The sequence below is a fragment of the Balaenoptera acutorostrata genome, chromosome 15 (genome assembly GCF_949987535.1).
Source record: "Balaenoptera acutorostrata chromosome 15, mBalAcu1.1, whole genome shotgun sequence".
Lineage (NCBI taxonomy): Eukaryota > Metazoa > Chordata > Mammalia > Artiodactyla > Balaenopteridae > Balaenoptera > Balaenoptera acutorostrata.
The window spans coordinates 1,625,239-1,639,050 of NC_080078.1; the positions used below are offsets into that span (position 1 = coordinate 1,625,239).

Genomic DNA, 13,812 nt, shown 5'->3' on the forward strand with positions numbered 1-13,812 from the left:
CTCAGGGCCTGGGCCACAACCCCCAGAGGGAGTGGTGTAGACACCCCCTACCCCAGCCCCATCAGGCCCCCCGAGGCCTGTCTCCTGGGTGACGTGGAAGCTCAGCCCATTAGACTGGGGTGAGCAGAGGCCAGGGACTTGCCCCTGACCTGTAGGCTGGTTACAGAGAGACCCTGTCGTGTCCCCGTCCCCGTTCAGGGAGAACTATAAGCTACTGTTTCTACCAGGAGGAACTTTCCCATCTTGCAGACGAGAAAGCAGAGGCCCAAAAGCATTGTGCTGGCTTGCTGGCGGCTCACAGCTCATAGAGACTAAGGAGGATTCGAGTCCCGGGTCGGCGCGATCCCAGAGGGCCTCCTGTGGGACTCCATTAGAACTGGGCTGGAGGTGGGGCAGAGAATGATGGGAAGCAGAGCCCAGGGATTTTCTACTTAGAAAACCAACTTTTGCTCTGAAAGTGCTCACAGCCTGCGTGAAGGTTTGGGTCCCTCGGGTGGTGGGGTAAAGAAGCCGGGGTGAGGTGGTAGGACTCCTTAGCCACTGTGTGACCTTGGGCAAGTTACTTCACCTCTCTGTGCCTCAGTCTCCCCAGTTCAGACTAAGGAGGGTGACCTGATCACAGAGCTCCTCTCAGCACCGTCGTGAGCTGTGAACTGGAAGTCAGCACCCGGTGGGGCCTGGGGGTTCAGCGGCCTTAACTGCTTCACCAGGAGTGGGAGGCTCCTGGGAGGTGAGCGGGAGGTTGGGCGGGGGTCTCCGTGCCCTGGGAGGACTGGGAGGCAGCTGCCGCGGTGTCCCGCCAGCAGGTGGCGCTTCGGACCCGCCCGCTCAGCGACGCAGAACGCGAGGAAGGGGTCTCCGTCATCGCCCACAAGGCGGGGACCGGGTGGGGCTGTGTCACCGGTCGCGGAGCTCGCCCGAGTGTGATCGCCTCCCTCCCTCCCTCCCTTGCGGAAAACTTATCATCAGTGCTCACAGTGGCCGGCACGTTCCAGACACTGGGGTGGAGCCGGGGGCAGGGGGGACTCAAGGGCGTGCCCCCCACGGCCCCAGCTCCCTTCCTGGTGGGGGTGGGGTGGAGTGTGGGCGTCGAGCAAGAGAGAAAGTATAACGTCGGGGAGCTGGGTGCACGGAGAAGAATGGAGCGGACAGAGGCGGTCACTGACGACACGTTTGAGCAGCCTGGAGGCGGGGTGGGGGGGTGGGGGAGGTCGGCGGTCTCTAGGGAGGGGCGGTCCGGAGGCCGCTCCGGGCCCTCGTGCGGGAGCGGTGACTGGAGCGGGAGCGGGAGCGGGCGCGGGCGGGGCCGGGTGGGGAGCGTGAGCCGCGACAGGGCGGGAGGGGCGGGCAGCGCTTCAGCAGGTGTGGGCTAGGTGTGCAGCTGGGACAGGGCCCCGCAGGACCGCGACGGCACGCCGCCACGTCGCCAAGGATTCCTGCTCCTTGGGAACCGGCTCAGAAGCTGAGCTCTCAGCGCAGAAGTGTCGGTGCCCGTGGTCGTCACTTGCCAGCATAAATGCCAAATTTGGGGTAAAAGAAAATTGAATTGCATTTCCCCATTTGTCACTAGAGAGGCAGCTTTACCCAGGATGTTCCCGGGATGCGCGTTTGCACTCCAGGGCAAAGGACCCCGGGTCGGGGGATGGGGGCGCCAGGGGAGGAGCTCGGGGTGACACTGCAGGGAGATGAGTGCACAGGACGTCTGGGGCGTGTAAACGTGCCGAGGGGGCTGGGCAAGGAGGCTGGTGTGGATTAGTGCTGAGTTCATGGCGACCTAAGCGAGTAAAACCCGTTAGGACGGTTGTTATATTGAGGGGAACAAAGTTTTGCAGGAAGGGATTTGGCTGAGCTTTGAAGAGCGTTTACATAGATAGTCTTAAAGTGGAGACAGCGTGGCTCTAACTAAATTTATGACATGACTGCACTGGGAGGCGGGACGTAGGGGCCCGTGTTCTGTACAGACAGGGCGGTGACAGCCCGAATGTCAGCCACAAGAGTCGGGGCAGCAGGGGCGGGGCAGGAGCTGTTGTCCCACAGGCTGACAAGTCTTGAAACTGTGTGCACCTCACTCATTAAAACGACACAAGTTAGAGGAAGCAGGCAGTGCCCCTGGAATAACTGTTAAGGCAAATAATTTGCTGGAATCCATAGCGGCTCTCAGAGTCATCTCATCAGTCCCCAGATCTTGGCATGTCGCCCATTGTGTGTGTGGGGGGTGCTGACCTCCTCCCAGGGAGCTCTGGCAGCCCTGGGTGAAATGGGCGGGTGGCCAGGTGGTGGGGCTCTTGCTCGGCCCAGTCCTGCCCCTAAGACTCCCTGGTGCACCCCAGGCCCCGCACCCGAGTAAACAGCTCGACTGGTCTCCAGCTGCCCTGTCCCTGCCCCCTGGGAAAGGCTCTTCTGAACGTCCCGGTCCCCAGAGGCGCTCGTACACCTTACTGTATAATTACATACTTATGTGAGAAAGGAGAGACCCAAGGTGCTCAGAGAGACAGCGCGGAGCTGCAGAGCTGGATGGGTCCTGCCCCGTCCAGGCACCTGCGGCCCCCCCTCCTCCGTTCTCCCCTTTCCTTTGGGTGGCGTGGCCCCCTGAGCAAGAGGTAGTCGGGTGGGGAAGGCATATCCCTAGGGCTGCGTGCAGACATCGCGGTAGCAAGGCCTCTGGCTAGGTGCTTTACTATCCGCAAAGCCCCTTGCCCACCTGCAGGTGCTGCTCAGGGCGCTGTGGCTGGCGGGGCTCTTCGCCGAGCCCTCAGCGCCCAGGCCGGCTGCTCATGGGCGTCTGGGCTGCCGTCCAGGCGGGGCCCGAGGGATTTGGCATTGGTTGGGCGCTGGTATGTTAGGACTGGGAGCAGAGCCCAGCAGGCCTGGGGGCTCACAGTCATGGCTTTGGGGTGCAGCAGCCAGGAGATGCGGCACCCTCAGATGGAAGTGGAGAGGCTGCCTGGGGGTGAGCGCAGAGGCCTGCAGCCCTTCCCGGATCTGGGCCGAGCCCCTGGATGCCACTGAGGGTAGAGGCCAGGCCTGGGGTCCTCCCTCCGCCCTGATTCTGTGAGCGGCCCCTCCTCCGACCCCTGCCTCTCACTGCTCCTAGATGGTGGTGCTCATGGACCCCAGCGAGGACCCTGAGGACACACTGCACACACACCGGTCCCGGGAGAAGACCTTCGTCTTCGACATTGTGTTCGACCAGCACACCTCCCAGGTGCCCGGCCCTACCCACCACCCCACGGCCCCACTGGGCCAGGCCCGCCAAGGGTGTCCTCATGTGGGAGGACTTGGCGGCCAGGTGACCTCATCCGTGATGTCTCATGGGGTCTCCCCGATGCACGAGGAAGTTGGTGCTCTGGGTCACTGCAGGGACAAGTAGCAGGCCCCTTCCATGGGTGCCGGGGGCCGCCAGGTGCCCGGGCTTTACACGCATTCTCATTTATTCCTCCTTGTGTCCATGTCTGTCCACCCACCCATCCATCCAACAAAGCCGTGTGCTGTCCGCCACGGGGCTAGAACACACTGCCTGCCCACAGGGGCTCCCACCCCAGCCAGGGAAACAGGCCCAGCTCTCTGGGCAGACAGGTTTCTTCTATTGCCGAGATCTTAATGGCGTCGGAAGTAGAAGGACCAGGTCATCGTCAGTTATTGAGCAGCTATTGCATGCCAAGTGCTGTGCTTAAGTGCTTGACACGCCTTGTCTTCCAAGCGTCACAACAACTCTGTAAAATACACGGTGATATTATCCCCACTTTACAGGTGAGGTGCTGGCTTAAGGAGGTCAGCAACTGGCCTGAGGTCACACAGCTAGAGAGCTGCAGAACCAGGACAAGGTCCCAGACAGTATAAGTCCAAGGCTGGAGGAAAGCAGCACCAGCTTTGGAGTCTGTCCAACCAGGGCTCAGATGCTTCTGACTCGTGTCACCAGCCAGGGCTGTTGGGACAGTTAAGTGAGATGAAGAGCAGGCCCAGAGGGGGTTCAGGGAACGGAGAGGAAGGGGGACCGTCCTTTCTATCCAGTCCAGCCAAACGCCCACGCCCTCAGACACCAGCCCTGGAGGTGTCCTTCCTTGAATACCCCTGTGGACAGGGAGCTCACTACCCACACACTCCTACCGCTGCGTACTGCTGCCCTAAATGAAATTCCGCCAGCCCGAAACTTTCACTCCTGGTCTTAGTTTTGTCCCATAAGAGGAGTCACAATGCCCTTCCCAGATTTCCCAACCCTGTCACTACTTTCCAGTCCTTTGCATTCTTTTTGATTTCTCTCAATTCATGCAGAAGCCCTGGAAAGGACTCATACCTGTTTGGTACCAAACCTGTCAGGCCTCATGGTGGGAGTTATCACTTACATTCTCGTGCGATCCTCCCTCACCGTGGTCTCACCGTGGGGCTCGGCGTGGTCCAGGCGGCTGCAGGACTGGGGTGGGGCTCGCGCCGTGGCTGGGCTGGCTGCCACTGTGGAGGTCCCTGTCCGTGTCCAGGGGGAGCAGGGAGTTTGCAGGCATCACACACCTGTCCTCTCCAGACAGCCAGGTGCCCGACTCTGGTCGGAGTGTGCATTTGCCTGTCTTCCTAACGTCTGTCCGCAGCAAGATGTGTACTTGCCACCCCCCAGCACTTAGTGGAAGGCGTCATTTCTGGATACAATGCGACGGTGTTTGCCCACGGCCCCTCAGGTGCTGCCAAAGGCCGGTGTCCCCCAGAGGGAATGAGGTTGGTGGCAGCGGAGCTCTTCCTAACAGCACAAAGCACCTCGTATGTGCTGGCCTTGCGCTGGTCCCTCTGCATCCGTTGGCTCCTTTGGTTCTTTCAACAGCCCTGAAAGGCAGGTAGAACGATCCTCCTGTCACAGATGAGAAAACTGAGCCTCAGAGGGGTAAAGGGACTTCCCCAAGGTTACACAGCTGGTAGGAGTGAGTGTGGAGCTCAACCCAAGCCTACACTTTTCTGCCCATGAGAACCACAGATTTCTCCTCTGCAGGTACAAGTTGGGGTCGGCAAACACTCGCGAAGCTCAGCTACCTCTCCACCTGAAAACTAGAATCACAGAGGGTCAGAGCTAGACGGGCCTTAATCCCCTGCCTATGCAGGTGGGGAAACTGAGGCCCTGAGAAACCTGGTCCGAAGTCACAGCTTGTTTATGGCATTCATTCATTCATTCTTTCATTCAACAAACATTAGGGAGCACCTGCTATGTGCTATGCTCTAGCAAAGGAAGAGGGCCATCTGGTCCTTCGTACAGGGCGAACGGGTAAGGAGGAGGCGAGGATCCCATGAAGAGGGACCGCTTAGAAAGTTTAACACGTACGTTAATTCTCCTATTATGAGAACAACACAAACACCTTAAAGTGAATTTGGAGAGAAGTACAGACATCTCTTGGGCCTCCCTCCTCTGATACTGTCTGCATCTTCGCTTTGTATCCTCCCGCTTTCCCTGCCCAGGTTTTCTTCTCCAGAGTAGCCATCAGGCTGTTCAGACAGGGTTTTTTTTGTTCTTGTTTCCAAAATGGAAACTGAGCGTGTCAGAGCAGCCAGGGCGGTTTGCACAGTACAGGCGGCAGGTGTGACCAGGCTCCGGGGGGGCCCGAGCCCAGATCAGGAGCCCTGCCTTGGTGGGCATCCCATGCCTCCCGCAGGTGCCAGCAAGATCCACACGATGCTGCGCATGGACGCGGGGCCCGGCATCTACCTGCAGATGCTCACTGACCTCTTCCAGGCCGTCGAGGAGACCCGTGAGAGCACGGACTGCAGCGTGTCCGTGTCTTGCCTCGAGGTGAGCCGCCCACCCCCTCGGCTGCCCTGTCTGCAAAACGGGCCTGATCATGAGCGCAAAACCCCACGTGTTACCCCAAGGGCCCCCCAGCCTGTGGGAAACCTCAGGGCATCCCAGAGTTCTCTGGAGATGCAAAGCCCCAGTGATAGGTAAGCCCCTGTGCTTCTTTTACATCAGACCTACTGCTTCCAGCGTTTCTGTCTCATCCCAGATTTATAATGAAGTGATCTGGGACCTCCTGAACCCGTCCTCAGGGTTTCTGGACCTGCGGGAAGATTCTAGGGGCAGCATCCAGATCTCAGGCATCACGGAGGTCTCCACCTCAAACACCCAGGAGGTGAGGGTCACAGGGGCCCACGGAGGGACATGTGGATCCTCCACGCCAGCCACTCTCACCAGCGCTCAGAGAGCAGAGCCAGACACACAGCTCCAAAGCTGCTCTCGAGCTCAGGGAACAGCAAACTTCTGCACCACGTCCCTGCTCTCCTCACCTGTGCTCAGGGCAGACATCACCAATGGATCACGCACTCTTCCCTCTGTGTCCAGGTGCAGGTGGGGATTCTTTTTTTGCAGCACTCCAGGCAGTCGCAGTCAGAGTCGGCTTCAGGTCTGAAATCTGTTTGCCATCTTGCTCCGAAGTATGGCTCCCATAACGAGGGCGAGCTGTAAACATTTCTACAGCCCTCTGTCTTTCTCTCTCCCTCCAGTCTCTCTCTGTGCAGCCCTTGGGGTGGGCCTCCCGTCTGCTCAGAACATTTCAAAGGTTCCTGATTGCCTCTGAACAGCATGGACTTCTCGGCCCCCAGGCCCTGGATGACCGTGTGCTCTAGCCATGCTGGCGTAGGCATGAGGCCACCTGCCCTTAGCACCGTCCCTCATGGGTTCCAGGTGCAGGAGGGGAGACTTCTTGCCTATTCTTTAATAACCACAACCATATGAGTCTCTCTCCATAATGCTCTGTGGTCCTAGCAGGCCTGGCACACAGTAGGTGCCCAGCAGAGGCTCACTGGCTTGATTTCCACAGCTGTTTGCACACAAGTGGGTTTCAGGCCACTCGCCAACTCCAGCAAATCTGTACAACTGCCTGGAGTTCCATATGGAAAAGGGCTCGGTGGGGGAGAGATGGGTAATCCATTGGTGATGTCTGCCATGGGTAGAGGAGGCAGAAATGGTGATACAAGTGTCAGCAATCTGCCATTCCTGCTGGATTAGTTGACTCGATTAATTAATCTCTTCATGCCACAAACCAGAAATTGCTTCCACTGGATGTGGTTCTGCCATCAGCATCCCAGCCAGGGAAGAGCTGCCCGAAGGAGCTCGGGAGGGCACATCTCCTTCTCTTGTTCTGCAGGGAGCGTGTGGCTACTCAGGGGCCCTTGACCGTCTGCCCGCTTCTGCCTCTGTCCTCAGACCACGCAGCTCCTCACCAGAGGCAACTGGCAGCGCACACAGGAGTCCACCGCCACCAGCAAGATGTCGTCCCGCTCCCACGCCGTGCTGCAGGTCACCGTGCACCAGCGCAGCCACGGCACGGACATGGCAGAGGAAGTGCACATTGGGAGGCTCTCCATGGTGGACCTGGCGGGCTCGGAGCTGGCGCCTCAGGTTCCTGTCCTCTTCATCTCCATTACTCGCCTTGTGTCCACCTGCCCTTTAGTCTGGGAGCAGGACCCTGTCCGTCCTTGTTGAACACTGTCTCCAGCACCTAGGACAGCACCCGGTTGAGGGGAGGTGCCCGCTACACGTTTGCTGCGTGAATGAATTCTCAGCAGGTATTGGGGGTCACTCCCGCGGAGCCAGTATTTATGGAGGGCTTCCTGTGTGGCAGGCTCTCCCGGGCACCAGAGACGTGAAGATGAGCAACCCCCAGACCCTCGCCCGCGGGGAGCTCTGAGCCTCTGGGGGCGGGCGGGAGACAGATGTGTAGCTGGTAATTACAGCACGGGGAGGCCTGCGCCTTGAGATTCGGGGTCACACAGAGGCTGTGGAGCCCAGAGGAGGGTGGGGCCTCGGGGCTGAGCCTGAAAGGTCATCAGGAGTTCGGTGGGTGGAGGGAGCAGCGTGTGCGGGGTGGCTATCGGGATGCCCTCCGAGGACCTGCCTGCTGCGCCCGCGCCCCTGGCTCGCTGTTCTTCCTGGCACCTGTTGCTGGGAGTGAGGGTTGTGCTCACCGTTGCCACAGGACCCAGCCCAGCGCCAGGAACAGAGAAGGTGCCTGATGGAGGCCAGGTCAGAACAACAGTAATATTATCAACGAGGGACGTTCTCACGTCCCCCTAATGCACCAGGCATTTAGCGTTCATCACCCACCTAATCCCCCGACGCCCGTAGGGTAGGCGGCCTCATGCCTGACTTACAAATGCACGGCTGAGACTCGGGGTGGTGTGACTTCGCCTGCACAAAGGTATCAGGTGGATCCAGCCTTTGGACCTGGAGGGATCTGGCCCAAATCCGTGCCTTTCACTGATGATATTTGTCCTCCAGTTTGCAGGCTATGCTCTGAGTCCTTGGGGTTTGTCAGTCATTGCATTGCTTCATTCAGTCATTCATTCGTTCACCTGCCCTGCACCTGGCCCTGCCCTTGGTGCCTGGGCTGCTGAAAGGAGCAGAGCCTGGCCAGCTGGCCCAGAGGCCGACAGGTTCAATGTATTGTATTAATATGGTATGAAATTGGAGGTACAGTAAGGCCAGCAGATCAGAAGATGACTGCCATTGAAGAAATGGTTTGCTACTCACAGCTCCCAAGAGGAGGGGGCAGGAGAAGCCAGGCCGGGCCACACGGGGAAGCACCAGGGTTGGTCTGGAGGCAGAGGGAACAAGGGGAAAACATGGGCCAGAGCCTCTCTCGTGACTTCCCTGGGAAGGCAGGCTGAGCACTGGCCAGTTTGAATAATTCCAGCAGGCTGTGGGGCACAGAGGATGTCTTTGGTTGTCTGGTACCTGCCCTGGGTGATGAGGGCAGGTAGACAGTGGCCCAGAGTGTGGGAGCCCCAAGGAGGAGGGGGTGGGGTGAGGGCTCTGGGTTGGCTGGTTTGCTTTTGAAAGGTGTGCTCACGGGTTACTTGTTTGTTATCAGAAGGAACTGGCAACCCTGGGAGGGGCAGCAGGGCCCCAAGATGACAAAACATTAGGATACAGAAAATAAAAGACATGGTTCATACACAGACAGATGTGGGCACAGACAGTTTCACGTAGACCAAGCCGAGTGCGATGGAATCCTGGGAGTCTGCCCGTGCCAGCTGGACTTGGCCATGTGCTCAGGGGGCAAGGGGGAGACCTGCCTCCTCAGATCTTAGCTCTTGGAGAGGCCATTGGACAGGGGTTCAGGCCCTAGGTTCTTGTTCTCCCTCTGCTGCAAATAGCTGTGTGCCTTTGGTCAGGCCCCTGTCCCTCTCTGGGCCTTGGTTTTCAAGCTGTATACTCAGGTGGCCTCGTGGGCTGTCTTCAGGTCTGGTTGCCTATCACAGTCTGTCATTTCTTCATAGAAAATCACTCACAAAAGAGTTTGTTCCAGGGCACAAGGCCTCTGAGCAAAACCCCAAATTCTGTGGCACAGACACGTGACACGTGAGCAGCTGCTGTGGCCTGGGTCATGCTGGCAGCTCCCACTCAGTGAAAAGTAGCAGCTCATGTTTACTGCTCGCTTCTGTGGGCCCATCTCTGAGCTGGCCTTGCCTGTCAAATCCTCACCATGACCAGAGCAACTGCCTCTTTTGACAAATAAGGAGACTGAGACAGGCTGGGAGACTTGTCTGAGATGTCATTTAAGCTGTTCTCAAGCCGTGCTCCAAACTGGCTCTAAAACCCATGTCCCTTAAAGAGAAAACGTTATTTTCCTTTCTGATTTCAAATGTAACCAAATCAGTGCAGAAAATATGGAAAATATGGTTAAGCCAAAGGAAGAAAATTAAAGTCCCCACAATGGCTGCACTGAGAGGCAATCATCCCGGTGGCAGTTTGGCGTGTGTCCTCCTAAGGCCCCTTCAGGCATCTTTATACATTTGTTCAGTGCTCAGACATCCAGCCACACTGCGGGCCAGATGCCTGCCGGTGTCCAGGCTCTGGGGACAGATGGCCAACCAAGGTGACAGCTCCATCATGGAACTTATGTTCTGTGGGGAGCAGTTAGGGAAATAACAAACTCATAAAAGAGCGAGATAATTGCCGAGAGAGCTAAGCAATTTGAAGGAAACGTACAGAGTGGCGTGGTCCCCCCATGGAGTGAGGGGGGTGGGCACTCCCGCAGGAGGACCACTAGGCTGAGACTGGGAGGGCGAGAAAGCTTCGGCGTGGGGGGGGGCTTTCTCGTGAAAACACACACATTCGTATTTTTATCATAAAAAGGGGACTGTTCTGCCCAGGCATCCCTCTGAGCCCTTTTTAATCTCATTTCACAGAAAGCATCTTTTCAACATTGGTAAACAACTCTACCTTACCCCCTTGCCTGGCTGTGTGGTATTCCACCACAGAATCTGGTGTCGTTTCTCTCTCCAGTCCCTGGGCTGTGGGAGTGTAGTCAGTGCAACCACCCTGAGCCTCCCAGGGTGGGGCGGGGTTATCGCATCCTCTGGACCTCAGTCCCCTCCCCCCGGGGCCTGGGGTGGGGAGATGGCGGGCTCGGGGTCGGGGGGGGGGGGGGGGGAGGACCACCTCCCCGCCAGCTGGCTTCTTCTCACTCAGACCCAGAACCGAGGCAAGAGGATGAAGGAGGGCGCCCCCATCAACCGCTCCCTGCTGGCGCTGGGCAACTGCATCAACGCACTGAGCGAGAAAGGGCGACAGCCAGGCGCAATATGTGAACTTCCGGGACAGCAAACTCACGCGCGCCTGCTGAAGGTATGAGCCCCAGGCCAGAGACAGGCGTGGCTGCAGTATCTGACTGCATCTTTCAGGATCTACCTGGGCCTAAGGGCCCTTCCAGGAGCCCCTGAAAGCAGGAAAATCTCTGTTTTATCTGGAGAAATCATCTCTAGTCACTGCTCGAATCCCCCCTCCATCCCTCTGAGTGTGTTCCAGCCCATGCTTGTACACTCCTAGGGACAGGGAGCTCACTACCTCACCAAGGCTGTCTGTCTCATCACAGACGGTCTGAGAAAATTCCTCTTCATACTGAGCTGAATGCTGTTACCTCTATTCTACAGCAAGGCAGGGTGTAGGTAAACAGATAGGCAAAGCAACAAATAAATGGCTCTGTAAGTTTAGCCTCTTGGTCTAATGTACCTGCATCAGAGTGGAAGTCAGATGGGGCGGGCCTGCAGCAGGTCCATCTCATCCTGAGTGTCACCCCCCCTGAGCACTGACCCCTTGGTCCAGCCTCAGCCGCCCTTCTCAGGGTTTGGAGCAGGAACCCCAGATGGGCTGGTCCAGAGGAGCCCGGGACGGGTAGGGGAGGGATGACGCCCCCGGGCAGCTGGCAACCCCGGTTCCCACCACCCCCAGCTGGCGCCTTCCACTGAGCAGGATGCCCTAGGAGGGAACAGCCGGATGGCGACGATTGCCCACATCAGCCCAGCCAGCACGCACTTCGAGGAGTCGCGGGCCACCCTGCCGTACGCGTACCGAGCCAGGAACATCAAGAGGAGGGTGGGCCGCTCCCTCCCACCTTCCCTCACCCGCTGCCTCTGTTTTACTCTCCCGCCTGCTCACTGAGCTCTACAGCTCTCCCTCCCGAGGCTCTAGGGGAGGGTCCGTTCCAGCTCCCACGGCTGCTGGCACTGGGCTTGTGGCCACGTCCCTCCAGTCTCTGCTCCGCCTTTACGGGGCCTCCTCCTCCTCCCTTTGCTTCTCTCCTTCTCCTCTTTTATGAGGGCAGTTGGCATTGATTTTAGGGCCCTCCCTAATCCGGGATGATCTCATCTCAAATCCTTAATTACATCTGCAAAGACTCTTTTTTCCAAATAAGACCACATTCACAGGGTTCAGGGAAGGGACTTATCTTTGTGCCTGGCATCGCTGTAAGCTCTCAGTGTGATCTGATTTACTTAATTCTCAACAACCCGCTCCCTAGGAGGTAGGTCCTATTATGATCCCATCTTACGGAGTGGGCAGCCGAAGCACAGAGAGATAAAGCAACTTCTCTAACCTACCACAGCTGGGGCAGAGCTGGTGTTGGGGCCCAGGGAGCCTGGCTCCGGAGTCCATGCCTCACGCTGCTGTGCTGTTCTGTCTACACAGCTGTACTCAGTGTAAAGGATTCATCTCTTAAGGCTGTGTGACAGTCAATGAGATAGTGCACATTAGCGACTTAGCACAGGAGTGAGTAGTGGCCCACATATGATAGGTGTTATTTTACTATCATTATTACCATGTGTCGACAGACGAGGGATGAGCCCTTCCCAATGTCCAGCTCTGAGCAAGGCGCCACCACAAAACCATCATCGGCATCAGCACCAACATCATCAGAGCTTCTGCTCCCCCACGAACCCTGAGCTTAGCAGAGGAGAAGGCAGCTATGAGACAAGAACCCACACAGATGAGTGTTTCGTTGCCAACCGTGGCAAGTGCTCTAAACGAAAGCCACAGGGCGCCGCAAGGAAGAACCACAGAGAAGGCCGAGTTTAGAGGGGTCTTCCACCAAGGGGGACTGACTCCTGCAAGGGAGCTGAGCCCCGAGCGCTAAAGAGAGCGTGTCTGTGCGGACTGAGGGCCAGTGTGCACGTCTGGTGGAACTTCAAGTGCGTGTGCCCTGCGGCCAGCAATGTCACCTTCCACATCTACCAAAGAGAAACTCAGACCCACGTGCTCAGGGAAGTTGTGTCACAGGAAAGCCCCAAAGTGCCCGCTGAAGAGGAGGGGACAGGTGCCTGCTGTGTCCCTGTTCCGGCCCGCTCTGCAGCTGTTACAGAGAATGGGGTAGACCCATCTGTGCAGACGGACAGCCTCTAAGACACACCGTTAGACCAGAAAAGCAAGTAAAAGAACAGCAGCTACAGTCTGATATAGTTTACGTAAACCCCCCAAAGCTGAACCCACACCCCCAAAACTCCCCATGTGTATCTCTCTAGATACATGTATATGTATAAAACCGCACAGAGAAAGATTCAGAAGGGCACACACCAAAATGGTAGCAGTGGTTACCCAAGGGGAGGGTTTTCAAAAACCTCTCCATGGATTGTTTGAATTTTGGTTTTTTTGTGGCAAAATATACATAACATAAAATTCACCCCTTGAACCATTTTAAACGGCCCAGTTCGGTGGCATTAAGCACATTCACATTGTTGTGCGTCCATCCCCACTGTCCGTCTCCAGAACTTTCATCTTCCCGAACTGAGACTCTGCCCAGATTAAACACCGCCTCCCTCCCCTCCCCCACTCCTGGCCCCTACCCCCTACTTTCTGTCTCTGTGACCCTGACTCTCCCAGGGACCACACATGTGGATCATACGGTGTTTGTCCTTCTGCATCTGGCTTATTTCATTTTTCATCATGTCCATCCATGTTGCAGCAGGTGTCAGAATCTCCTTCCCTTTTAAGACAGAATAGTACTGATTTAAATTTTCCTGACAAAACGTGCTTGCGTCTTTCTGGCATAAATCCATTGGGTGACAGGTGTCCTTCGCGGGGCAGCCAGCTGGCCCTGACCTTGGCCACGTCCCGCCACCAGGTCAAGCGCAACCTGCTGAATGTGTCCTACCACATCGCGCAGTACGCGGACGTCATCTCCGACCTGGGCAGGCAGATCAAGCACCCCAAGGCCAAGGTGGAGAAGCAGGAGAAGGAGAAGAGAAGCATCCCGGAGGCCGACATGCTCAAGGTAGGGCCGTACATGCACCAAGTGCCTCCTGCTGCTGGGCCATCCGGGACACCGGAGGCCCACTGCGTCCTCCTGCCCTTCCTGGAGCGGTGTCTGCACTGAGCGCCCCACACGGGGTGACCGCCGAGCCCAGCCTGACCTTTTTTTAAAAAATATTTTTTAAATTTATTTATTTTTTGGCTGCGTTGGGTCTTAGTTGCCGCACGCGGGATCTTTCATTGTAGCACACGGGCTTCTCTCTAGTTGTAGAGTGCAGGCTCAGTAGATGTGGCGTGCGGGTTTAGTTGCCCCG

The 13,812-nt window shown here is 57.3% G+C and overlaps 1 protein-coding gene across 2 annotated transcripts in view; it reads left to right on the top strand.

The window, feature by feature from the left end:
- The first annotated feature begins 1,368 nt into the window (after window positions 1-1,368).
- LOC103008815 (kinesin-like protein KIF19) overlaps window positions 1,369-13,812 on the top strand; it is a 33,329-nt gene continuing 20,885 nt past the window's right edge. The window contains exons 1-7 of one of the 2 annotated variants that reach the window (XM_057530232.1): window positions 1,369-1,530; window positions 3,095-3,205; window positions 5,631-5,767; window positions 7,178-7,372; window positions 10,448-10,603; window positions 11,207-11,350; window positions 13,371-13,520. In XM_057530232.1, coding sequence (XP_057386215.1) covers window positions 5,651-5,767; window positions 7,178-7,372; window positions 10,448-10,603; window positions 11,207-11,350; window positions 13,371-13,520 — 762 coding nt within the window. In that variant the 5' untranslated portion in view covers window positions 1,369-1,530; window positions 3,095-3,205; window positions 5,631-5,650. The remainder of the gene's footprint in view (window positions 1,531-3,094; window positions 3,206-5,630; window positions 5,768-7,177; window positions 7,373-10,447; window positions 10,604-11,206; window positions 11,351-13,370; window positions 13,521-13,812) is intronic. The other variant, XM_057530233.1, reaches the window with a different exon arrangement.